Below are 27,957 nucleotides of genomic sequence, written 5' to 3'. Positions count from 1 at the left end.
TACGGAGTCATACTTACCACCTCATCGTCTCATTCATAGAAAGAAAGCAAATTGGTTTGCTGCCCAAAATATTAAAACATTTTAGGTTAAAAATTTAACAAAAAAACATCTTGTATATAAAACTTTATTCATATTATAAAATGTCCTATTGGCTGTACATAAGTTTAGCTGTGTTTCTCTACATTGCAGGACACGGTAACTACACACAAGTCAAACACATGCCTGACAAAAATAAAACGACGCATTCCTCAATTGAAACACCACCAATGTTACATTAAAGTAATAAATAGCACAAACACTAATTTACAACACAGGTGACCGTTACATTCAGCGAGGAAAATGGCTCTGGTAGAATGCTTCATATGGATTTTGTCTGCGTGTTTGTGTGTGCGGCTTTTTTAATATTTTCTTCCTGTCAAAACTATTCTTTTAGACTGATAATGCTAGTGCCCCCTAGAGGCTTCAGTGTGCATAACATCCCAGATTACTGAATGAAATACATCATTGACAGCTTAGCTTAGTGTAGTGCAACAGCTAGGAAAATAACTATAACTATAATATAATGAAAGGAAGTTTGATATTTTTTCAAGATATTAAAAGACATCATTCTTACACAAAATTGGATTCAGTACTCTTGTTGTTTTTCTAGGATGAAGGGCAAAATGACAAAATGATTTACTTTTAATTTTTTATTTTATGATGCATTTCTTTACTTTGAAAGCAAAGCTGTTTATTTCCTGGCTGATTTACGTCCCTACCCTATGCCCAGGGCAATACTGACGACATGCTGAAGAGATGTCTCTTCCAGCTTGGGAATGAATCTGTGTCCCCTCAGAAAAGCTGAAGGAAGTAGCTGGGGGGACGGAAGTCTGAGCATCTCTGCTTAGACCGCTGCTCACGTGACCCAAACACAGATAAGTGTTGGAAAATAGATGGATGGATTTTCTTAAAACTAGAGTAACACTTTATTCTAATGTGACAGTGTTACTATAGGGTAATAGTGACTTTGCCAGAGAATGGGGCTACAGAAAAGTTCATGGACATCAACTGGCTTTATCCCCTGGACACACTTCCAGATATTACATTTCTTGTTGCATCCTTCCTATTTAGATAGTTCGTACATTTTAATATGTTTGATTTGGACTTTTCTTGATATTAATGGAACTGTAAAACTGAAAACAGTGGTAAAGTCAGGAAAATGGTTAGTATTCATCTTCCAGGGGTTTTGAGTAACCATTATGGCAGCTTTAAAGTGTTTGTCAATGGAACATTTGACCTGCCCTTGCTGAAAACACCACCAAAGCCATTACAAAACCATCATCTGCTGGAGGTTAAACTTCAGTAAAACTCCCCTAGAAAAACACTGTCAGCGTCAACATATACACATATCAGGGGGGACAAACAAAGAGGCTGATGAAATTTAAAAGGCAAAATTCAGGAAGTGTGCTAAACAGCTCATTCTTTCCTGGTATAAAGCTTATTTTAAGCCTAGACACACATAGTTGAATAAATTCTAAATCCTTTACAGTAAGAGGAATGCAAATATCGTAGGAGCCAGTTATGTTTATGCGCCATAAGGCTGTAGATGAATTGTTTAACCTACACCACACAGGTATACAGAGACTCACCAGCCTCACATTGTGACACATTCAACCATGGCAGTTTGACACAAGCACACTAGAGATAGCTGAAAACTGACTTTGCCTGTGCATAGCCTGAATATGTACATTTGTTAGCTTCCGCTATGTAAAAACACAAAGATTGGGAAGAAAATTTCCCAAAACAAACAAACCAACACAAAAATCAAAGATGTCTCACTTTTAAGCTTTGGTAGACAACATGTTGGACCCCAGTAATAACACAATTCATAATAAACTTTCTTTATATTGTAATTCAAATGGTCTGAGGGGGAACTAGGCTTCTTCACCTATTCTGGACTCTAATTGGAGGCTTTAGAAAATCTAACCATTGATGACTTTGGCTATTTATGGGTCTTTTTTAGGAGAACTAGTGCACTTTTAGCCAGCTAGGTCAATTAAGGGACTTTCATCTGGGTGATAAGGGTTTATATCCTGTGTTACATTTAATGGGTTCCACATTATTGCAAAAATAAAAAGGGGGTTAAAACAATTTCCAAATTTTGGGCTTATAGTAGATAACTAAATTTTCAGTTGTGTCCTTTTTCCCCAGGAAAATACTTCTTTAATTCTACAACACTAATTATAAAAATAATTTTACAGCATGAAACTGTTTTAAAGTGTTTCAGCATGACATCATGCTATAATTTAAGAACTGAAAAATGACGTACACGCTATTTAGCAAGTGTAAATTGATTGTATGCAACAATCTTTACCAACTGCTATTGGTCAAAGTTATTAATTTGCCAACACTGATGGCAGCACAAGGTGAATACTGGCCAAAGTGCAGTATTAAGTGCTCTAATAAACCAAAGAAAAAAAATTTTTTTATTCATGACATTTACTTAATTTAGGACATGTTTTTTTCTGGTTTCTCCTCTGCTCTCTGTTTCACCATGTGCATCTGCTCTGTGCGGTGTTGGTGAAACAGGAACAGAGTGAGCAGAGAAGAGACTGGTGAACTGAAGCTAACATTATTTCATCTTTGGGTTTTACCTTGTTAGCATCTGATAGTGGCTGTTGCTGGATTTCCTTTCTGTTTATTTTTAAGTGCACACTTTCAGGTTGTTAGAAAAAAATCTAAACGGAGCAGGGTGTGGCTGACGGTGGGCCCTTTGTTTTGGGCTGACCTGCTGGTGCTCTAATACATCACCCAGTGGTTCTGTATGTCATAAATAGCACCTTTAAAAAGAACGAGAAAAATATCTCTGTATTTAAAGCCCAACAAGATGGAACCTGAATCTGAGAATGGCAAAGCAATATTACCAACAGTTAGCCTACGCGCTCTCAGGTATATAGAGCTTAGAAGATAAATGTCTTAATAAGATACATTTGAAAGATCAATCCTGAAACTTCAAGCACCAAAGCTGCCTGAACACATGAGCTGAGAAGTCTGAAACAGTAAATATCAAGATGACGAGGACAAATAGAGCCTGGTAACAGATACTGCAAGATTACAATTTCAGATATTGGTTTAAAAAATGAAGGATGGGATTAAATAATATTAAAGTGCCTCTAAATAAATAGACATTATTGAATAAAAGAAATTAAAATGAAAGTCCTTTACTGTCACACTCTTAGCCGGACACCATGCAGCAGAGTCCAGGGAAGCGTCTCTTCCTCTGCCTTATCAGTGGGTGAGGAGTCAGATTCAACAAGCTGCTGTCATCTGCAATAAACAAACATGTTATCTTGTTTCCATCACAGTGACAGACTACAATTTTTACAGTTTTACTACTGTTTACATGCACTGCACCAGCTTGAATTGCTAAGTTGGGGTTGGTGGGGCTATCTGAATTGACAGGTGGCATTCCAGTTGAAAAAGTGGGAACTCAAAAATTCCAACTTCAAACTCTAGTCCGACTGCCACCTTGGAGGTCGCTCCAACATACACAGACATGGCAGAGCATGTTTGCATATTGTCAGGAGATTTGTGAGTTGGTGCCCAACCCTCCCATCATGTTGGTAAGGTCACATGGGTCAGTGTTTGAATGGTGGTTAAATCACCTGGGAATGCATCTCAGCACGGCATTATAGGTGTCCGGAAGCTGTTGTCGTAGGACACCGCTATCAGTCAGTCAGTGATCATGACCAACTACAACTGGTAGATTCTCTTTGCCAGCATAAAAAAGGACAGCACTCACTTGATTGGCCAATACTCAGTCAAGAGAGTATTGATTGGGAATGTCCAAGGAATTCAATGAATATCTAAGAAAGAGAAGTGTAGACTTAAACAACTTGGCAAAGTCTCTTGTTCTACGTTCCTGAATAAGTCAGAAATCAGAATTTCCAAGTTGCCAGTTGGAATTTGAATCTAGAACACCAACTTGCATTTCCCACTTGGAAAGTCGAAGCAACGCCGGACAACCCTGAGTTGCCCTCCAAGAAAAGAAAACCTTTGATCTGTACTGCCACTGTTGTGTATTTGTGGATCCCTAAATAAGCCATTCACAGAGCACTGACCAGGCTTTATCCATGATTTTGCTGCCGCAGTGCAAAACCACAAGTATTATGCTGTATAGCTAGTGATACCTGAATGGCTCTGCTTTGCTAAGACCAAAAAAAACTCCTGTTTGCTCTCATTCTGCTAGTTTCCAGAAGAACTACTAGTTGTAGGCGCTAGGCGGGAGTGATGTCACATTCAAGTTCCCAGGTATCTGGAACCATTTCTAAACAACTAGGAACCAACATTTTTTAAAAACCCAGGAACCAACAAGGCTCAAACCTACCATGAACTGGAATTGGCTAGAACACCAGAGTCACTGTCCACAGTGAAGCCAGTTTTATATCACCATGGACTCAGAGGGTGCCGACCAAAATAAGAAGCGACTCTGCTCCAAAATCTCCACCTTCTGAAATTTTCAGCTGCCCACATAAACAAGCCAATTGCCTTCTGGAGAAACGTTTTAAGGACTTTTCTGATTTCCATTCTTCTTTATCAACTCTCTTACATATATTTTACCTATAACAAATATTACATACCTTGATTTTTCAGTGGCAAGGGCATCGTCTCCCTGAGTTTGCTGAGTAAATTTCGCATCTCTCGCATGTCTCTGCACACAAAAAACCAGCAGTGTTTTATGAGTAGTTTAGATAATCCTGGACAAAAACAGAGTTTATACTGGTAAAATATTTTCAGAATATAAATTTAAAAGCAAGTGCAGTGCGTGTACCTCTCTATGTTTTCAATATCATTTCCCACCAGCCACTGCTCCTGAGGAAAGTCGATGGGAGAGGAGGATCGGTCCTCCAGGATGGGAACATCTGAGCTCTCGTCCAGCCTGAAATCCACCTTTGGCTCCGAGTCTGTTCCTTCAGAACCGCACAAATATAGCAGCACTCAAGCACAATTGACAAGTAAATCTCACACACTATAAAATACTTACATCTGGAATGCAATTCATGATTTCAAGAAAATTAAATACTTTAGTTTTAATATTTAACAAAAAATATTTCTTCCTTTTAACATTTTTTTAAAATTCTGTTTTTAAAATGTAATGAACGTGAATACAGCACTCTGCTTCCCCCTACTGTTTCAATACAAAATGTCAGCTCCACTGCAATCTCAAATGGGAAAGTTGTGACGTTTATTCAACAGCTATTTACATATAACATTTAAATATATCAGGAGTTTTCCTGCATATAAGAATTTCAGGTGCCCAACAGTGAGGTTTCAGGCAGATCCAAAATAAAATCACCAGTTTTGCAGTAAATGAACTTTTAGAGTTTTAATTAGTTTTTCATTAAGCCAAACAGTTTTGAGAAGTAACAGGAACATAAACTGCACTTGGGCAAAACCTGTGCAGTCACCCCTAAAGCCCCAGTGAGCTGGGCAAAACTGTGCATATAAAAATAGTATATGATATATTTTATTGCATTATGCCCTTAGCTATCAACTACTGATGTTCAGCATAATTAGTTTTAATAACTATAAGCAAACCAAACAAGTATTCAGCAAATGCTTTAATATTTATATGTATTGAAATGTGTTTTAAGCCAAAAACAGCACTTTTGGACAAATGCAGTTTGAACTCATTACCAAGTGAACTAGAAATGAATGGCAGATCACAAAAAATTATTCCTAGATGAGGGTCCAGTACAGTAGGTCAATCTGAATTCCTGACTAAATGTAAATGAACTGCATAATTTTTTTGTACTTTAATAATTTACTTAATAATATTTTAATTAGTTCAATAATGGAGAAATCCAAATTCTGAAGCTGTAAATCCCAAAAGTGCCAGAAGTTTATATTTTCCTTCTATACAGTAGGAAAAACAGAACATAATGTGATAGTTAGTGTGAGTACAAGAACATAATTATTACAATATAATGTTGTTTTGTTTTTTGTTTATGATGTATAGGGAAGGTTTTACCATGGCACACACCTGGGGACAAAGGAAGAAACTGATCATTTCAATCTGATCATTGGTTGGTTGATGAAAGTTTTGGGGATTTAATTGTAAAATTATTGCCTAAATTATGGCAATAATAGTGATTTAATGATGAGAAAACCTGCACATGATACTTGTCTTTGATGCTGAATACTTTATTGCTCTTTTGATCTACAGTTGGTTGCAAATGTGAAGTTTGATTTAACAAATTTTTCTTCCAGGATACAGGCTCCGGGTGGAGCTGGGAGTTAAACAAGCTTAACATTTAACCATTGGCTAATGTTTTCTTATGAAATGGTTACAGGCTGGAAGTAGAGTTAATCCAAGGGAGAAGCCCTGTGAACTTTTGAGAGAATGTGCAACTTTCTTGTGAATCTCTAATTGTGTGGAGTTGACGCATGGTGAGGTCCATGTGCCAAAAGAGGGTTTTCTGGGGAGTTTCATTTTCAGTTGCAGGAGGAGCGATGGAGTTATGGTTCTGTAAGCAGTACAGACACCAGGAGCATGCGGTGCCAGAGGCGAATTGGGTCTGTCGGAAAGGGCTCAAGAAGAAGAGGTCGGGCCCAAGCTGGACCAAAGAATTCAAGGAGGTGGACAGGATCTCACACCCAGTCCAGCTGAAAGGAAAGGCGAGACCTAGCACCATGGGAACCAGTGTGCGGTGGCGGAAGAGCTTAGGAGGTCAGAAAGGCTCTTGGCAAAAAAGGGGGACTCGGTTGAGACCCCCTACATGGATCCCAGCCCAGGGACAGAATAAATCCCAGATCCATGCAACGACTGAAGGGTAGTCCACCCCGGAAGTTGAAGAAAGAAGAGGAGCAGAGAATTGCCCGACTCGGAAGACAGAAGGACCGACATCAAATCACTCCAGCGACTCTGACATCACAGGTCATGGTGGAGCAAACCAAACACAGACGACATGATGCTACTTTTGGGAAATGGGGAGAGCTTGTATGAACACATTTTGTTAACAGATTTAGAGTATTGTCGATCTACCATGGGGCAGATCAAAAGAGGGATTTGTGAGTACAATAAAATAACTATTACAATATAATGTTTTATTTGCTTAGATCAGAGGAATAGGGAAGGATTTGTCTGTGTTTCAGTTTGGCTTAGCTGTAGGCTTGCGAATGTGTGTAATTGTTTAGAGGTAAAGGAATTTATTGACACTGGGGGTCTGCTGTCATAAAAGGAGACAGGAAGCTACAGTTGGGGATTGCTGATGCTTGTACCTTTAATAAAAGCTCATAATTGTTATAACTTAGAAGCAGGTTTGCAGGAGACTCTCCACATGCTTATCTGTAAATGTAAGACAATAAGAGGCCAATGGCCCAGTGGATGCAGAGTGGGGGTCTCAGTGTTTGTAATATGTTAACTCTGTTTTGTATGTTGTCTAGAGGAATTTGGTGTAGCTTGGGTGAGGAGATTACTTTTATGACCCCCAGGAAGTCACGTATACAGAGACACACACACAGTGCTTTGACTGTTACGACGCACCCACACCTACATGCACACTCACTCAGGTACTCGTGCATACACACACAAACACAGAGTTTGCAGCACACCATGGGGGTTTTATGATGGGGTTGCTTCTATAAAGCTGACTGTAACAAACAAAGGAGAGGAAGATTTGCAGAGGGACTTGCACATCTCCCCTTCTAGAAGATGCATGCTTAAATGAAGATGAATAAAGGTTTTTGTGAAAATGACTACTGAGTCCGGTGCCGTCTCTGGATGCCCAAGGAATAAAAAGAACCGGGGTGAAACTGATTTCGTAACATTAGTAAAGGCTGCACTGTAAAAAAACAAACACCACTTTGTATTGGTCTTTCACGTGGAATTCCAATAAAATTGATTCATGTTTGTGGCTGTAATGTGACAAAATGTGGGAGAGTTCAAGGGGGCAGAATACTTTTGCAAGCCACTGTATCTGGTGCAGAAATTCACTGTAGTGTACAAGTAGTGATGTAGTTGCTGCAGGATGGCAACCTAACTGCACAGTGACAAAGGGCCTGGTCAAAGTGCTGTTACACGGTGATCATTCACAAATCGGAGTGAGATTGGTTGGAGACAGCAGCTACCATGAGGCAACCTGTGCACAAATGTGTTCCCCCAGAAGATGAATTTGTCACCTCTGAACAAGCAATTGGTTACTGCAACGACTTGCAACTGGTTGATGAAAGTGAAGAATAATTACTGCAATCACCAAGCAACCACCTGGTGATATACTAGTCACAAGGAGACCGGTGTTCTACTTTTACTCCAAGTGTGACTGAGCCATTAGCACAAAATGCAAGACATGCTGCACAACTGCCTGGAAAACACGGAACCTTTTCCTCCATATACGTCAGAAATATTTATAAGTTGAACCACAAACATGCACTCAGGTCTTTTGGGATTTCGGGTTGTAAAGTCTGCATCTCATCAAGCTGCGTCAAACATCTGTACTGTGTGTTATTGGGCATATATATATCCAATTACTCCTACTATACAAACACAGCCCAAACAAACCAAAACATAATATCCATGGTAGCAGCATATTGTACTTGGAAGGTGGTTAAAACAACAATAATAATATTCTTGTTATCTGAAAGCAAAATGAAAACTGTTGGGAGTAACACTTGATTTTTAAAGCTTTTAAATATTACACTTGCAGACGATCAAACACCTGGCCACAGGCGGTTTTTATTTTTTATCTTTACTCAGCAATTCAGCATCATCACACCGTGTGTTCACTACTGTAACTGTACTTTTTCTGTGTAGCTGCAGCACCCCCAGCAGGCACATCGACTTGAGCATCTCCGTTATGAACATCTCCAGGCAGCACTGCAGCTGGATGAAGAGCCGACAGATCTCGGGATGGATCTCCCCGTCCTCTGGACTGCAGCATTAAGGAGAGGAGAATCAGACACTCACAGTCAATAGTTTCATCTGTTATTCCACACCAATACATAACAATTAAACTGCTAGACAAACTTTTAGCTAAATAAGTTCTACTTATATTTTTACTGTATTTAAACCATTTTTTGTTGTTGTTTTTTTCATTTTTTGTGGTCTCAAATCAAGAATAATCTATAACTTTTCATTCATAATTTAGCCACGTTTTTCTGTTAAGTTTATATTAAACTGTTTAATGCATGTAATATTTTTCTAATCGTGCTTTTTCAACCTTTTATTTTGATCATTACTTTTCTATTTCAGTCACAAGTTAATTTATTTTGTCTATATTCTAAGTCTTATTTTGCATTAATTGTTACCTTTTCTGCTCAAAGCTAATTCATCAGTTGTAGTTGTTTAGTTAACTGATTGATTAGTATCCCGCTTGTATGTATCCCTGATTGGGAACACCTAGTATCTAGCATATTTAACCTTCACTTAATAAAATAAAATATGTGTATACGTATGACTAACTGTGGATAAAATCTATCACTGACTCCTTTTTCAAAATTGTTGCTTTACTGATTTAAATTAAAATACACTCTGTGATGCTCACCTGTTCTACCTGAATAAACTTTAGCTCATAAACGTTTAAAAAAAAAAAGACAAAATAAATTCAATAAATGAGGAAGCCACAGTTTCTTCTTAAAAAAATAGTATCATTCAAACTCGTGTCTAACCCCGAAACAGAGATGACGGCGAGGTCCTGGTGCGCAGCCCGGGCCATGGAGCATCCTTTGGACCGTGTGTGGTGCATCTGAGCCCGCAGAGAGGGACAGTCGGCGGAGATCTCCCCGACGGAGATGACCTGCTCCCGGTACAGCGCTACGAGGGTGTTGAATTCCTGCACAGTCTTAAGGAAAACAAACCATCATGCGATCAGGAAGATCACGATATTACTGTGTGTGATTTCAAATACAACAAATACAACAAACACTCTCTTAATGCGGCTCATCGCGACGCTTTTTATCCATTATGCGCCAATGCTGCTGCACCTGCGCGTAAAAAAGTCGGATTTACACGCATGAATCTGTCCTTTGGTGCAGAGCTGAGCTCAAGTTAATCATTAACAGACATGATTACGATTCTTATTTCAGTACCCACCATCCTGCTGTCGTCCACAGCCCCCTCAGTACTCTCCCGGCGATCCGTCTCCGTCTGCGCCGCTTTACCAAGCGGAAAGATGCTCCCTGTGGATCTTGGGCGTTTTTTCCGCCCGTACGGTGCAGAACACATGCATGCACACCCACCACCGGAGCCGAGCCAGACGCAGCGAGCGATGCCCTCTCTTTTCTGGTGGCTGCTGTGTCCTCTGTGGAGAAGAAGACGACACGCAGACGCTGCTGGGTGTGGGCTTTTCTTTTTTTTCCCCCTGCTTAATGCCTAAAGCCCCCTCCCGCAGCGGTGCGTGACTGTTCCCCGGAACAGGATCAGAAAAGATATCCCAGCAGCTCCCTCCGCATCCCAGCCGAGCGGAGAGTCACCTTCAGCCCCTCCTGAAGGCCGACAGGGAGGCTCCTCCGTCTTCCGCCCCACGCTCACGTGTGCGGAGGATACAGAGAGAGCCAACGGCAAAACAAGTCGTCACCCTCCGACTGAAAATTAACCGTTTCTGTGCATACAGGACAAACGATATGATTTCTTCCACGAGATGCACGTTATTTAAACTCATTACCTACTTATGCATATCAGTCAGGGGCGTGTGCGAAGTGGACTGTGGTGGCAGCAGCCCACCTCCCTTTCACTGGTCTGGTCGAAGTGGGTTGCATGTGGCCTATGACATTAAGTTGGTTTGATATCCCTGGTTTAAATGAAGATATTCACTACAAAAGAACAGGTGAAAACTTGTGTAAAGTACAAAGCTATGTTTTTTTAGTACCCAGTGTGCCACCTTATTAAAAAGGGAGTCCTGGAAACAACCCCAACATCAGACATGGGGTAACTTCTTTTTATAAGAAACCAAGACCTTGTCAGCATAAATGCTCATCTCAAGGCTTCAAAGTATGACTTGAATGAATGAATCATGTAACTTCATCCATCTTTTGTACTGTTATGTCATGTATGTAAAGAAACTAGGCTTCAAAATACAGACACTTGATGGCTAGATTACAGCTTCCTGTGCTTTAAGCTAGCTTGACGCAACCTCAGACCCCAGTCTGAAATAACCAGCATCATTATGGTGGTTATCAACTTTATCTGTTAAACCAGGCTCTCTGCTGCAGGCACCATGTATGCTCAAATATCAAGGTCATGTGACTTCTGACCAAAATGCTCTCCGAGTACTGCCTGTGCCAATCAGACTCCCAGTTAGATGATGATAAAAATCTGTAATGAATAAAACAAACGTAACAGTAAAACACAAAATATACTGGGACAGAAAAACATTAATGTGGTGATTTAGGGCTTTACTTTGTCAGCAGATACGGATTTAGATTAGAATCAAGTATAAGAACATGTATAGATTTTCTCCATCACCACATTATTGCATGCAACTATGCAATGCACATTTTGTGCTTTATATCGTGGTTTTACTAAAGAACGACATTTCGACAGCAGAGAATTTTAATCATTTAATTACATGGTGCTTCAGCCATTTTTAAACCACAATTTAAAACCTGCTCCTGACCAGGTGTTTGCTGATTTAGCTGGGTAAAGAGAGACAAAGGAGGGGCTTTGGGCCCACTCTGTGAGCGCACTTAAGTGGTCCAGTCAGGGCCCAGACTAACTCAACTGAACATCTCTGTAAAAATCTGAAAATGGCTGTGCACCAGCGCTCCCTGTCAAACCTGACAGAGCTTAAGAGGTTCTGAGAAGAATGAGAGAAAGTGCCCAAAACAGGTGTACAGAGCAGAGTTATTATAGTTTAGCATTTTCCAATGAGTTAAAAACCATAAATAAAAACACATTTTCAACCAAAAATCAGCCAGCTAACCTTTATTGAGACTCCTAGTATGGATTACATTTCACAAAAGCAGCGTGTCTCTGTACATTTAATACAGAAAATAGAACAGCAGCAAGATCTTTGGATGGCACTTTTGAAAACACAAAGTGCTTCACAGTTTGGATGAAGTGTACATAAGTCAAGGATATGTACTTACATTCAATTTGTTCACATCCATACGTTGTGAAACATGACGGACAGAAATTAAAGACCTATGAAACCGAGTTTTCAGCAGATAGTTGGGGGAAAAAAAAACCAAAAAAAAAAAACCCCACAAAACACTGATACGGTCGTCTTCAGGTGATGCCTCAAAGCTTGGCACCTTTGAATTTAAGGAATATGGCATTCAAAATTTAAATTGCTGTCAAGTGACCTTAGTGAACATGATACAAGAAGCTCAGTTTTGCAGTTCTGTGCTTTGTTATGTTAGCAGGACAAAAATCATCAGACTGAAGATTTTTCAAGTAATTAGGTAGTTATTAAACCCCAATCACACTCAATACTATAAACTTTTCCCAACAATTTCTGCAAATGCCTCACATGCCCTCTGTTGTTTCGGAGGTATTCCCGGACTCTATTAACATCCGACATGCGATTCAGTAGGCCTAATCTGGAAAAAATGGTGGAATTGGACCATAAGGTCTAAAACAGTAGAGGAATAGGATAAAACAGAGGAACACTAGAACCAGGAAAAAGCACAGTATGCAGCTGATGACAAAAAATATCTTTAACAAAATGTGGCCCATATGCACTCCGTAAAAATGAAGCACGGGAAAATCTTCGTCTCTGATACCTAATGAGAAAGAGATGAAATGTTCCACATTTAATGACCAATCAAAATTTGTGTGTAATGTCATTATTTGTGCCGAGGTTCAAAATGTTATTCTTTTAAACAACAGAAATACAAGTTTTATATTTTACAAAGTGATACATGTTTAATGAAAAAAAAATAATTCTCCAAATACAAATAAATCATTGATAAGAGCAGAATTTTAATAAGTGGAAGAATATTAAACTATAAAACAATGATTAGCTTTTAGATGAAACAGACAAACATATGAAAATATTCAATTCATTCGGCAGATAATCGCACTACACATCATTTCCTTAGCCAGAAACCTTCATCTGGTAATTCTGCCTGAGTCTATTCACAACCATCAGATCCTTCAATCTCTCATCAGTTTCTTTCCTTTACTTTTGATCTGTAATAACATAAGGAGCTCTACATAAAGAATTCAAGTTAGAAAACCAGACATTTTTAATGGGACTCTGTTTTTTTCCTTATTTTAGGTTCTATTACTGTTCCAGTGCTAGATACTCACGTTAGACATGACATGTCTGAACATGTAAAAATAATAGAGGTTATCCGAGTAATTAATTTGGATTTATAACAAGTATTAAAACAAAATGAGTGAACTGAACTGCATTCTGTTCAATAATTTACTCCTTTTGTCCTTCAGCAAACTTTTCTTTTACTCTTGTTTCTCCATGAAAGTCCAGATTCACTTGTTGCCAGGCTGCTGTGAAAGGTTTAGTTCATTTATTTATTAACATTTTGAGTACATTTCATTTGAATTTTAATTAAAGCTCAAGGAAAAAAGTGAGCATAATAGTGGTAAATAATCATGATCTCTAAACAAACATAATTATGGTTTTATGCCCTGATCGAGAAACCAGAAGCTCAGGCTTCAGACTGCTCCACACACTCCTCAGTTTCACACAGTGTCATCTTCTCTTGGATTTGTTTGTGAGTAAGAGGGAGTAACTCCAATATGGTCACCTCAGGCACACAGCTAAGGGGTTCAAGTGAATACATACATATATCACAACCCCAAGTGTACATAAGTGTGTTACATTTAAGGAATTAAAAATTATTTCCCAAAGACATAAATATCTATTGTCAAATCAGAAGTGGTCCCATTCCAAAACTTTAAGTTCTGATGCTTCTTTCTCTGGGTGTCACAGTTATCACAGGCAGTATTATTGTAGCGTCTATTTTACAATATAAAGCACCTTGAGGTGACTGATGTATAAATAAAAATGCTGTATAAATAAAATTGAATCATCTATCCACCATAAGAGACTAAAAGCTTTTAAGTGGAGGAATGCTCTGCCTGGTTTGCAAACCTAACTATATTGATTTTAACTCCAGTTTCAGTTATTGTTTTAACAGTTTACAACCAGCTGTGTAAAGATAAAATACCCTACAGACACTAAAGCAAGGCAATAAAGCAATATCATTTATTGCTTCCTCAGAACCAAGGTCCTGATGCAATGTGAGCTGAGATTGAAAACTACTTCATGCATTTTTGCTTTTGTCAACCTTCACAGAAACTGGATAATCCAGACTTTTCTGTCACAGTATTACACTGGAAACACTTCCTAGTCAAATAAAAACAAATTAAACTAAACAGCAAAGCTTCTCACCTTCAGGCAGAGGCCATAATGCACACGGCGAAGCCTCAAATTCACGCTTGCGAGCCTTGTAAAGTTTTGGGAAAAGGGTTTTTGCCCTTTGATCAAGCTCTGAAGAAGACAGAACAGGGGACAAACTAAAGAGCATATCCTCACCAGAAAATGTTTGCCATTCTGAACACAAAGAACGAGCTAACAAACGTACCAGTTTGTAAGTTGGTGTATAAGATGACATCCCGGCAGAGAGGGCAGATGGTCTTGTCATTTCCGCTGTTCATGGCGTGTGCGCGAAGACATGGCTCACAGAAGACATGACCACAGGCCTGACTTCTGTGAGGACTGAAGTAGACATCCAGACAGACGGCACAGGTGAGGTTCTCCCTGTTCTCCTGGTGTTCCTCCTCTTCCTCATCCTCCTCCTCATCATCATCCAGCAGCAAAACTCTCACACGTTCAGCCTGGACATAAACATCCAAGTTTTTATTTTTTGGTCCCAAACAGCGGAGCGGAAAAAATGCTTCTACAAGCATACTTTGGAGGAGAAACTGCCCAGATCACATTTTGAATCTTGTATCTAAAATAATTTAAGTCCTGCTCATTATTACATGCATATGGTAACTGCACTGGTTCTTATAGTGTTTTTCTACACTTACGGATACAGTTATGTCTGAAGGTTTTCACAGGACTCCAGGCAGTCATATGAAAAACTACACTCCATTCAACAGCATCTAGAACCACCTTCAACAGCAACTTTAAGTAACGATTTTCTGTATGACTCAGTCTCTCACATCATTGTGGAGGAATTTTGGCACACTCTTCTTTACCATGTTGCTTCAGTTCAGACTTTTGCACACCACAGGGAAACGCACTTCAGCTGATTAGTGCCAAACAGCAGACTACTAAAACACCAGATTTTCACTAACCACAACTGAAGCACGGCCTTCATGCATTTGGTCTTCCATCTATACACAGCAAGGCAAATCAGATCATTTTATTAAAATGCATCTAAAAGTGCTGGCGGAGCGCTGCTGACGTCGACTGAGAAAATTGTCAGGTGGTGGAAGGAATACTTCGAGGACATCCTTAATCCCACTGACGCGTCTTCCGAGGAGGAAGCAGAGTCTGGGGATGAGGGGAATGACCCGCCAATTTCTGGGGGCGAGGTCACTGAGGCAGTTAAACAACTCCTTGGTGGCAGAGCCCCTGGTGTTGATGAGGTCCGCCCCGAGTTCCTGAAGGCTCTGGACGTTGTAGGGCTGTCCTGGCTGACACGCCTCTGCAATGTTGCGTGGAGATCAGGGGCAGTACCCGTGGATTGGCAGACCGGGGTGGTGGTCCCCATCTTTAAGAAGGGGGACCGGAGGGTGTGTTCCAACTACAGGGGGATCACACTCCTCAGCCTCCCCGGGAAAGTCTATGCCAGGGTGCTGGAAAGGAGAGTTCGTCCGCTAGTCGAACCTCTGATGCAGGAGGAACAATGCGGTTTTCGTCCTGGTCGCGGAACACTGGACCAGCTCTTCATCCTCTCGAGGATACTTGAGGGTGCATGGGAGTTTGCCCAACCAGTCTACATGTGTTTTCTGGACTTGGAGAAGGCATTCGACCGTGTCCCTCGGGGTGTCCTGTGGGAGGTGTTGCGGGAGTATGGGGTGTCTGGCCCATTGCTACGGGCCATTCGATCCCTATACAACCGTTGCAAGAGCTTGGTTCGCATTGCCGGCAATAAGTCGGACTCGTTCCCAGTGGGTGATGGGCTCCGCCAGGGCTGCCCTTTGTCACCGGTTCTGTTCATAATTTTTATGGACAGGATTTCTAGGCGCAGCCAAGTGGCGGAGGGCTTTCGCTTTGGTGGCCTCAGGATCTCATCTCTGATCTTTGCGGATGATGTGGTTCTGTTGGCTTCATCGGGTGAGGGCCTCCAGCTCGCACCGGAGCGGTTCGCAGCCGAGTGTGAAGCAGCGGGAATGAGGATCAGCACCTCCAAATCTGAGGCCATGGTTCTCAGCCGGAAAAGGGTGGAGTGCCCACTCCGGGTCGGGGATGAGGTCCTGCCCCAAGTGGAAGAGTTCAAGTATCTCGGGGTCTTGTTCGCGAGTGATGGGAGAAGGGAGCCGGAGATCGACAGACGGATTGGGGCTGCGGCTGCAGTAATGCAGACGCTGCACCGGTCCGTCGTGGTGAAGAGGGAGCTGAGTGTAAAAGCGAAGCTCTCAATTTACCGGTCGATCTACGTCCCTACCCTCACCTATGGCCACGAGCTGTGGGTAGTGACCGAAAGCACAAGATCGCGGATACAAGCGGCGGAAATGAGCTTCCTCCGAAGGGTGGCTGGCATCTCCCTTAGAGATAGGGTGAGAAGTTCGGCTATCCGGGAGGGGCTCAGAGTAGAGCCGCTGCTGCTCCACATCGAAAGGAGCCAGCTGAGGTGGTTTGGGCATCTGACAAGGATGCCCCCTGGGCGCCTCCTGGGTGAGGTGTTCCAGGCATGTCCCACCGGGAGGAGGCCCCGGGGCAGACCCAGGACACGCTGGAGAGATTATATCTCTCGGCTGGCCTGGGAACGCCTTGGTGTTCCCCCGGATGAGCTGGAGGAGGTGGCTGGGGAGAGGGAGGTCTGGGCCTCTTTGCTTAGGCTGCTGCCCCCGCGACCCGGCTCCGGATAAAGCGGATGAAGATGGATGAAGATGGATGGATGGATGGATCTAAAAGTCACACACATACAAACACCGAGGTGAATCAGAGCTATCAGCCCCATCAAATAAAGCAGCCACAGCCTCAAGTTTCAGTCTTAAAATAGAGTTTTTATGAAGGGAAAACTATCCACAGAGGCCAAAGCCCCCTTTCTGTGCCAAACAGATTTTTTATGCTGTAATGTTTTGGGGTATTTTACCATGATAATGGTGACGGCCCTGCTTTTTGAGCTAGAATGAAGGAATCATTGGAGAAGCTGCAGTTTTCAGCACTTCTATGTTGGCTTCCTTTTTCAGCCACAGCAGCTGCCACTTGATTGCATCCTTCATACTGACACTAACTCAGTGTGAACTTTGCTCTCTCACCAGTGCTTTCTCCTTCTGGTGTTGCAGCCATCTCTCTCTCCTCCTTTGTTTCCGTCTCACACTCTTCATATGGTTCTTCTCTCTTTTGCTAAGGCTGTTTGAGGGTGGGGAGCCCACAGAGGTTTGAGGCTGAGACAATAACACACATATGTCACTTATTTAGCAGCTCAAACAACAGAATCTATCAGCTAGTGAATTTTTTTTCCCACTGGTATGCAAGCAGACAGTTTAACCCCAAGTTTGGGCTGTCTATCAGGGGGCAAGAGGTTGGGAACACAGGGTCATCAATCTGTCACAGAGCTAAATTGGAGAGAAAAACAACCAGCTGCACCCACATTCACACTTATAGCAAAGTTAGAATCACAGTTTAACCCAACATGCTGGTCTATGGAGTGTGGGAGGAAGCCAGAGCACGCAGACATGGGGAAAACATGCAAACCTCACACAGAGGTCCTAGTCATTGGATTTGAACCCAGGACCTTCTTGCTGTAGGTGACAATCCCATTGGACCACTTTGCTGCTCACTTTGGAAGTTATCTGCCCACCAGCTATGGTAGGCTACAGCATACATTGCTATATGAGAATGAGGTTAACCGTGCCTTAAAACTCTCTTGGCTGCTAAGTTAGACTGAAAATGGAAAATAACCTTGCCAAGGTTTCAGCCCCCCCTCCCAAATTCAGATGCATTCTGAACACTGGAAATACTCAGTGTGGTTTTGGGATGAAAGTCAGTAAAAGAGTAGAGAATTCACTTGACCATTACTTCTACTACTCTGTACTCACACGTAATCACGTGGTCTGGCAGGTTAAAGACCATTTACAAACAGAGAGAAAATAATTAAATAAATAAAAATGAATATACCACTGGTTCTTCTTCATGCTCAGAGACACTGTCAGAGATCCATCTCCTTCTGAGAAACACAGCAGGATCAGAAACCTCGTTGCAGAGAGCTGCAGTCTCTACAGAAGACTCAACACCCTCCTCAGTTAGCAGGAGATGCTGATCCAGAGGCGGCTGCGTACCCTCAGAAACAGATGAAGAGGCTTCAACATCTGTGTGAAGCTGCTCGCTTGCAGAATGTGAGACAACATCAGGGTAAAAATCACGACCACGGGAAGCTGGCACACTCTTCCAGAGAGCATTTTCTCTTTCTACAGGAGTTTGTCCATCCGTTTGTGGATTTGAGGCCTCCATAGGACTCTCATGAGGCATTGTAGCAGCACAGTTAAAATCCTGAAATCTATCCAGTGTAATCATGCTAAACTCAGCCCTCTCCTCGTGATTCTGAGAAACGCCCATCTGTCCCCTGTTGAGCCTCGACCTTAAAGGCTGGCCGATCAGGATGGAGTGCTTGTGGTCGTAATCCAGGCGGCTTTTGCTGAAGTGAATGGAGGCATCAGTGCCACAGGGACACTGACTGCGATTAATGAAGTTGAAGCCTCCCAGGCGAGCTCTACAATTCTGGCAGTTCAGTTTTCCAGCAGTCCACTGGGTCTGGGAACACCAAAGGAACAAAGCTTAATGATTAACTTTTTTCAGTTTCTTGCTCCTCTTACAACAATAACAGTCAATACAGCTTTAAAAAAAAAAAAAAAATGTTGACATATTATTTTTGTTCACACTGGTCACACTTACTTGGTGAACTGAGATCAAAATCCACTCTGGCAATGTGTCAACATCGAGGTGCCAAATACTGCAAACATCAGCAGAGGCTTCATCTGTGTCCGGAATCTGCTCCAAAGCAAAAAACACACAGACAGCCGAGACTGTTTACATGAAAAAAAAACAGCTTATCAGGTACTGATAGCCAGTTAGTGCCATGTGAGAAAGGATGTTTTCACATGACTTTCTACAGTCCAGTGGTGGAGGTGGTGATGATTTGGGCTTGTTTTGCAGCCATGGGACCTATGCACCTTTAGTTATTGGGTCGACCATGAACTCCTCTGTACATCTGTGGACTAGAGCTCTATTAGTTTGAGGTCTGGTCCATAAACCTCAATGAACTGAAGCAGCATTAAAAGAGTGGGCCAAATTTGCTTTTTTGTGGGTTTTGTTTTAGCTTCTGTCACACATTAATTTCCCAATCAAATACCATAAAACGTCTCCTAAAGTAAACTATGAAGTTAATGAAAGAAAACACATTTAGGATTTTAACATAAACTGTTACCGTTAACAAACATATTGAGTCTATGACGCTTTTCCGACACTTCCTGCAGCGCAGCATGGATCTCTGCACATTTTCCTGCAGTGGGTCCTTCATCTGTACATGGTGACAAAGACAGTCAATGCATAATGATGAACTCACCTGCACTGGTCCTGACTCTCAAATAAAGGACAAAAAGACAAATAAAAACAAAACTAATGACAAAAATATTTGGACATTCAAACTGTCAGCTGAAATAATCAGCTGTGAATACAAACAATTGGTTGTTTGAAGAGTCCTCCTCCCATCTCTCCTCCAGAGGCATTAGGAAAACCACATGTACAGAGATTGATTTCTGAGTCAAAGGTTGGAGGCTGGAAATCAATTAGTTCAATCGCAACTTCACTCACCTTCAGGACTTTTTGGATTGACAGGGATGTTAATCTGAGCACTGAGAAACAATGTGATGAATCCTGGACATGAGATGTTTCAAAAATCAAAACACTTATTGTCACATGGATTTGTTGAGACAACACCGGTCTCTGCAATTCTTTTGGTCCTGGTAGAGATCACGCTGAGATGTTTCCATGTTTTACACAATCCTTTTATTTCCCATTATTCTTACAGATGCATCTGGAAATCAGCACACTGCATTCCTATGCAGTCCTATGCTAAAGGCTGATCTAAAGAACTCCACACAACAGTTACAGTTATAACCTCTGGTCTCCCCTTCAGTAAACACCCCCACAATGGACCAACAGTGGCCAAGAGTGCTGACACCCTGACCCCCACCTCCTTTTAAGGTAGTGTCCGTTTGCCCTTTGCCTGCTCCTCAGCCTCAGTAACTCTTGCTTCATGCCCTGGGGGTGGGGGTTGATTGTCCTTCTGCCCTGCACCTCAGTTCTTTGTTCCCATCCCAGGCCTATTTTTCTATTTTGTATCCTTACACCCATTACCACAATATTATAATGTTGCAAGCAATCACAACTATATTCTCTTTAACTTTGATGTACATTAAGGAATCTATTCTCAACAGATTACATGGATTCTTTCATCAGCTGACAAAGAGGTGATCAAAAGGTGAGCTATTGATCTGATAACCCTCTACACCACCTATTGGAGATGAAGATGAACACTACAGAAAGTATCGTTACCGCCTCATAGCACTATACGTGCTACTTATTCTAGATTTAACTCCTTAATGTGTCTTTATAGGGGTTTTTTAAGCTCTTGTATAAATTACCTTTATTGTATTTTTTATTTTATGTAGTTCTGTTATAATGTTTGCTATGTTGAGCCATGTGGCCTTTTCATGTTTTGGCTGCTGTACCACAGCAATTTCCAAACTTTAGTGGTAGTAAGTATTTCTTATTTAACGTTATTTCTTAACGCTCACAGGTGTTTTGCGGCTCCAAACAATCTTTAAATAGTCATTAAATAATAAAGGACACTCTACAGGCACGCTGGCGTGCACAACACACATGTCAGCCTGCGATGTTTAAACTACGAGGGCAAAATTACGGTTTTTTTTCCCTCTCTTTTCGCTTAACGTGCATAATTTAAAGTTAACGGTTTCGATGAAATAAGAAAAACATAATTCAAGTAAAACAGTAAAATGTGCCGCTAGTTAGCTACTGAGCCCTATTAAACGACAGCGGCTTCGGTCCAAATGCAACGAAGAACATTTCGACAACTGTTATAAACTAAGCTTACCTTTAAGACAGACGTATTTGCTAGGTAAACACGGCTACATTAAGAAAACAAAGTAAAGTATTTCTCTTGAGTTTAAATAGCTCGGTGACGTCATGAAAAGCGCTCAACGGGACGTCTAATGGGCCAAAAAGGACCGTAAAGAAAAGCGCAGCAGGCCGCTGCTGTCGCTTCAACTTCAGTGTTTGTTTATTGAGCCTGAGCAAGGTTATTGTAGATAACTAAACTAAAAACTAAAATCACGTGTGTGAAAAGAGATTTTCGTTAAACACAAAATCTAGACTTGAATAAAAAAAAAAGAGAACTTGTAAACTAAAATAAAATGAAAATATAGAGGACAGATCTTTAAGTAATTTTTTAGTTTGGTTAAAAAACATTACAAGTTGCCTGATGAGTCACTGAAAGACAAGTTTACTGAGACTCTGGATGTTTATAATACTATGACACACGTTCAAAAATTGTGTTATTCTAATAATACCTGTACTAATCTTAACTATGACACGTCATTGCACACAGCAATAATTGGAAAGACAGAAACTAACAAATACTAAACTAAAAACCCAACATTGTCAAACAAAAACTAAAATGAAACTGAACTAAATTTTAAAGAGATCAATTAAAATAACAACAACAAATAATTCGAAAATAACTCTGAGCCTGAGGAATAAGCAGTCACCAGACTTGCGGGATGTTAATTTATTCTTTAACAATTTCATTTGTAAATCACAAAATAAAACTGATTTCGTTTAATAGCTAAACACAGTGTTATGTTACTTTTATGGGGTTCGCCTTGGGAGTCCAGTAGGGTCATTGTGTTCCCCCAGATGAAATCTACTGATATGTTTTTACATCTATGAGTAAAACATAGAGATTCTTAGTTTTGTAATGACAGACTTAAACGCTCACGCTGCAGCGCACACAAAGATCAAGCTTACTCCTGCAGCAGCAATGGAGGGAAAGAGTGTGACTGAGGATACAAACTATAAAAGTCAGATTTTGAGAAATACTAGTTTCCTTTTTTGACTTAAAAAAAAACTGCAGTGCTGTGAATTTCTGCTCTTGTCTGTGACTCCAGGTATTCTCGTGTGTGGTGATTTCATTAATCCACTTGTGCACATTGAGAAAATTTCTCTCCTTTCCACAATATGCTACCCTCTTTGTCCTTTAGAAGTACTCAAAGTATGCTAAGAAAATAAGTCACCATCAGCCCAGAGCTTTAATAGAAGGCAGCATGGATCCATGCTTTCATGTTGTTGATGCAAAATTCTGACCTACCCTGTGAATGTCTCAGCAGAAGACTTAACAGAGCAGGTGATGTTTTTCCAGTCTTGCATTTTCCAGTTTTGAAACCTCACTTTCCTGTCCTTAGCTGGCCGGTGTTCTGCTGATGTAGACCATCCGCTTCAAGCTTTGATTGGATTCAGAAATTCTCTTCTGCATACAGTGGTTACATGAGTTATTGTTTCTGTCTTATCAGCTCAAAGCAGTCTGGTCATTCTTCTCCGATTTCTGGCATCAACAAAGCATTTTCTCTTTTGAACCATACCCTATAAACCTTAGACATGGTTTTGCAGGAAAATTCCAGTAGATCACCAGTTTCTGAAATACTCATCTGGCGCTAACTGAAATGAAATGCTATGTGACAGGTAAAGACCGAAACACAGGACTTGGGAGACTAACTTGCGAGAGTAACTTAAAGTCAGCTTAAGAACAAAGCATACATGGAGCAAGGCCAGCGCAAAACACATGGAAAACTTAAATAATACAGGGAACAGAGGGATACAACATAGAGAGAGAACATAAGAAAGGACAGATTCACACACTACACACCAGGTAATGAAGGAAGAGGAAACAGGTGGGAGCACAGCTGCTGCTAATCACAGAAGAATAGACAAGGGAAGAAGAACTTAATACAAAACACAAGAGATTATCAAAATTAAACAGAAGCTAACACTGAGACACAGACTCAAACCACAAAACGTGACACAAGGACAGAAAGGTAAACATGAAGAAAAAGCTGACTTCACCTGAGAAAAAATAAGGACAAAACACAAAGATGAGGCTTGGACAGAATGGACACGAAAGAGACCTAACATCATCAAGCGACAAACAAAGAACTAGAAGCATAAAAAAAGAAATTAAAAAGCAAGAAGCAATAATAACAAACTCAAAAGAAAAAAAATGATAGAAAGCTTGACCATAAATCAATATTCAAACCCCAAAAGAATCATAAACCTACAATACTCAAAACCAACCAGATCAGTCTTAGTAGACCTAAGAAACACCCTTTCCACATTCCACAGTTACTTAAATTGCATTTATTGCCCATTCTGATGCTCAGTTTGACCTTCAGGTGGTCACCTTGACCATGTCTGCATGGGTAAAAGCATCAAGTTCCTGCCATGTGTATTCCTAATAAAATAGCCAGTGAGTGCAAATGGTTGTATACTAATGCAGGCCATTTATGATTTAAAGCAGGATGTTTAACCTTGTTTATACTTGACATTGTGTAACCTGTGACACAGATGACACAATGTATGAGTTTATTAATTATACAGGAACTCATCCTGCACTCCAGTTTTGCATGTAAGTTTGCGGTTGTGCATCTGAGTTTATAACCTCTGATTTGTGGACAAAGTGTGTAAGTGCAACAGCACACATAAAAGATACTAAAAATAAAAGTTAATTTGGCCTTTAATGGAACAGAAAAGTGATGTAGGGAAAATGCCTGTTCAAAATGCCCTGTTAAAGTTGTTTGGTTGTCCAATGTTTATGTCTGTCACAGATCCAGCTAAACTTTCATGACTTTTAAATATTTATTTAAATTGATGGCATAATTTTTTCCAAATCAAATAGAGGAAACTATATGGAATTACTCAAAGATTTTAGGCTCTCATTAAAGCTCGTGGAGGTGCAGCAAAGCAGTACTTTTTATATTGTTCTTGACGTTGTTTGGTTTTTAACATTGAACAACTGAATGAAAATAATACAGTGTCATAATAATACAACAATCTGGCACAATGGCCAAACTTTTTTAATCATTTTATTTTATTTTGAAGGCGTTTGAAGCTTAAGATAACAAAAATGTAATAATTGTTTATGTGTTGTGACAGTGAATCAACGCCGGGTGGCAGTGTGACATCTCAGATTGACTGCACTGCGCTGATTGTGGTGCTGAAAGCAGACGACTGCCACAAATGGACTACACGGGAAAAAAAACACATTTCATATCAACTCATATTGAGTTGAAACAATAACTGAAATTGTTTTAAATAAAAAAAAAATATTTTAATTTTAGGCCATGCAAAAATGAGCAAATCCACTTTTTTCAATAAAGTTTACATAAATAAATAAATAAATCCTAATCCACTTGCAGACTGGAGACCACGGAGTAAAAGGAAACTACTGTGTTTTTTTCACAGCTCCTACATCTTCACTGCCTGCGCTGTGGACTAAACAGACATAACCATGCCTCTGTTACAGCCTCACACAGAAATGACGTATTTTCCATCACCGGTATAAAACCGCAGCATCATTCTCCGTCAGCAGCCAACACTCGCAGTTTACAGCCTCTCTGCACTTCTCGGCAGACCAGCTGACCGCTATGCGCTCTTCACGGTGTTTCCGTGCCATGCGCTCTGCAGAGTAGAACCTCTCCAGTCGCATCGAAGTGGCCCAACGATGGAGGGAACAAACAACACGACCGCCTGGCTTCAACTCGACAACTCTTCAAACAAAGCTCCAAAACCAGAAGACGAGGAGGTGAAACTCAGCTACCAAGTGGTCACATCCTTCCTGCTCGGCGCGCTCATCCTGTGCGCAATATTTGGGAACGCGTGCGTGGTTGCAGCCATCGCGCTGGAGCGCTCTCTCCAGAATGTCGCCAACTATCTGATCGGCTCTCTTGCCGTCACGGACCTGATGGTGTCGGTGCTGGTGCTGCCCATGGCGGCGCTCTACCAGGTTTTGAATCGGTGGACTCTCGGGCAGATTCCGTGCGACATCTTCATCTCTCTGGATGTGCTATGCTGCACGTCGTCCATCCTGCACCTGTGCGCCATCGCTCTGGATAGATACTGGGCCATAACCGAGCCCATAGACTATATGAAGAAGCGGACCCCGAGGAGAGCCGCGGTCCTCATCAGCGTCACTTGGCTAGTGGGGTTCTCCATCTCCGTGCCGCCTATGCTGATCATGCGCTCCCAGCCCAGCAGCATGGCAGAGGACAGGGCGAACCCCAAGCAGTGTAAGATAAGGCAAGACCCCTGGTACACAATATACTCCACTTTCGGGGCTTTTTACATCCCGCTAACTCTGATGCTGGTTTTATACGGGCGGATATTCAAAGCGGCCCGGTTCCGCATCAGGAGGACGGTGCGTAAAACGGAGAAGAAGAAAGTGTCCGACTCCTGCCTGGCGCTCTCTCCCGCGCTCTTCCATAAAAAGATCCAAGGAGACGCACAGGGCAAGAGCTGGAAAAGGAGCGTGGAGCCCCGGCCGCTGCCGAGTGTCAACGGCGCGGTGAGACACGCCGAAGACGGCGAGTCTCTGGAGATCATCGAAGTTCACAGCAACTCCAAAGGCAACCTGCCGCTGCCCAACACCCCGAGCTCCGTGCCGCTCTTCGAGAGCAGGCACGAGAAAGCGACGGAGGCGAAGAGGAAGATCGCGCTGGCACGGGAGCGCAAAACGGTGAAGACTTTGGGCATCATCATGGGCACCTTCATCCTCTGCTGGCTGCCTTTTTTCATCGTCGCCCTGGTCATGCCTTTCTGCCAGGAGTCGTGCTACATGCCCCGCTGGCTAGAGGATGTCATTAACTGGCTGGGCTACTCCAACTCTTTACTGAACCCCATCATTTACGCGTACTTCAACAAAGATTTTCAGAGCGCTTTCAAGAAAATCATCAAGTGTCACTTTTGCAGACCGTGATGGTTCAAGACTCACCGGATCACTGAGGGCTGATCTGGAGACATCCAGGTGAAAAAGAGACCAACAGCCTGCGAACAGATTGTTCTAAAACAAGAACTGAGGGCTCACAATGATTATTGCCGCTCATCACCATCGTTAAATATCTCGAGAGAATTCTATAGCCTATGCATAGATAAAGCTGTGATCGTTTGATTCAAGCTCCGTGTTGCTCATCCTGTTCTTTGATGTCCAATAAAACAACAACTTTTTAATACTTTTTTCCCCTGAAGTCATTATTTTAACACTTTTAAATTCTGCGCTAGGAAGAATTTATTGAATTGAAACTGTGAATCCACGTTTCCAGTAGCTAAGCTGCGGATATTTAAAATAAAAAAATAACATTTTAACTAGGCAAAATATCAATAATATAGTGTTTCCAGCTTTTAGAAATTTGATGCTTTCCTCAGGTGTCAGTCGAAATTTTAGGGTTATTTTAATCCGATGGTTTACATTACAACATTGAGGCGATGGTTGTTGTAATATGTTACTGTATAAAAAATAAGAAAGAGGAAGAATATGAAGCATTTTGTGGGGTCTGTTAATTGAATTAAAAAACAAACAAACAGAAAATTAAAAAAAAAAAATAAGACGACAATTATTTGGACATTAAATCATAGACAATGACATGTATCTATGATGTCGCTCTGCTACACCGTAAGTAATTACATACTTTAATAATGGATGCAATAATAATGGATGCAATAATGTGGCAATTAGCAAAACAGAAACGAATTTAGTCACAATAACATAACCTTCAACTTCTGAAGGATTGTCATTGTCTCTGGTGATTACCCGTCACCCAGCTTCGATAAACTACCATGCATGAGCATGCAAATGATGGCATTAAATATCTACTGCAGTGCCCTCAAGCAAGGTGCATAACGAGACACTTTTCCCAGCAGAAGCTGTCAACAGTTAAGGATGTGACTGTGCACCTTCCACATGTGGATTAGATTTTGTTTTAAATCCGTCTGTCTGAATATGACTAAATTACCTCTCCATCCACTGCTGACCTGTTGGAGGCCGACTCATTACAGAGTCATGCCATTTTGGTGTTTATTAAATTAAAAAATATAATCTTAAATCAGAATACTGTATCCCAGAGGAACTTATATAGATGGAACTGAATTTCTGGGAAATGTGGCCATAAATTAATGCTAAATATAATGAGAATATTTAAATGGATGAAAGGGTGTCTCTAATTAGAGAATTTCTTTCTACAAGAGCAGGAAAGAATTAAACTGTGATCTTGCAGGCATTAAAGAGGAAAGTGGTCTTAAATTTAAAGGGGCAGCTGTGCATTTAAATCTGTTAAAAAAGCACCTCACTTCCTTACAGGATCTAATCCCTTGCATTTGAAGCATGTCACCCTCTGCACAGCATCTTCACACAGACTCCTGAGTCCCGAGATGGTTCCTTATGAGCGCCACCTGCATTCTGATCATGTCGTGTCATGCATGTATGGGTGTTACATCAAAGCGTTCTGAGTGAAACAAAAGCTTCCTTATTGCAGTCTGAAAAAATGTATTTCACCATTCCACTGAGGTGTGTGTGTGTGTGTGTGGGAGCTTTTTGCATGTGCTGGATGTATGGACAAACCCATGGAAAGAGGGGACAAAAAATAAACACACACCATTCATCATATGTGAGATTTCACAAATAGGTTGCAGCTTAAGTGGAAACGGTGCTACTTCACTTGTGGCTTCGTAACATATAAGTTCATCTTAAAAGGGGTGTGAAGGCGGCTTGCAGATG

General features: G+C 41.2%; 3 protein-coding genes across 3 annotated transcripts; 1 reads left to right on the top strand and 2 right to left on the bottom strand.

Annotated features, from left to right (window-relative positions):
* Nucleotides 1-110: 110 nt before the first annotated feature.
* LOC148102076 (regulator of G protein signaling 7-binding protein B-like) lies at nt 111-10,591 on the bottom strand. The gene is made up of 6 exons (XM_087843504.1): nt 10,070-10,591; nt 9,646-9,818; nt 8,779-8,909; nt 4,811-4,949; nt 4,620-4,690; nt 111-3,306 (listed from the first exon to the last, which is right to left on the bottom strand). Exons 1-6 carry the CDS (start codon nt 10,199-10,201, stop codon nt 3,215-3,217), a joined length of 738 nt encoding a protein of 245 aa, XP_087699630.1. The 5' UTR covers nt 10,202-10,591; the 3' UTR covers nt 111-3,214.
* A 622-nt stretch (nt 10,592-11,213) lies between these two features.
* On the bottom strand, nt 11,214-21,331 carry LOC102779495 (E3 ubiquitin-protein ligase RNF180-like). Its single transcript, XM_087842682.1, has 8 exons — nt 21,235-21,331; nt 19,546-19,638; nt 19,014-19,109; nt 18,240-18,872; nt 17,378-17,506; nt 14,527-14,779; nt 14,334-14,432; nt 11,214-11,290 (listed from the first exon to the last, which is right to left on the bottom strand). The coding sequence occupies exons 2-8, from the start codon at nt 19,636-19,638 to the stop codon at nt 11,214-11,216; spliced, it is 1,380 nt and encodes a 459-aa protein (XP_087698808.1). The 5' UTR covers nt 21,235-21,331.
* Nucleotides 21,332-24,912: 3,581 nt separating this feature from the next.
* On the top strand, nt 24,913-26,398 carry LOC102783631 (5-hydroxytryptamine receptor 1A-beta). The gene has a single exon (XM_006803456.2). The coding sequence runs from the start codon at nt 24,913-24,915 to the stop codon at nt 26,161-26,163; it is 1,251 nt and encodes a 416-aa protein (XP_006803519.1). The 3' UTR covers nt 26,164-26,398.
* The last annotated feature ends 1,559 nt before the right edge of the window (nt 26,399-27,957 follow it).

This window comes from Neolamprologus brichardi, chromosome 7 (genome assembly GCF_056152115.1).
Source record: "Neolamprologus brichardi isolate AB-2024 chromosome 7, ASM5615211v1, whole genome shotgun sequence".
NCBI classification, from domain to species: domain Eukaryota; kingdom Metazoa; phylum Chordata; class Actinopteri; order Cichliformes; family Cichlidae; genus Neolamprologus; species Neolamprologus brichardi.
The sequence above is the reverse complement of the archived record's forward strand: the minus strand, read 5'-3'. Positions and strand labels throughout refer to the sequence as shown.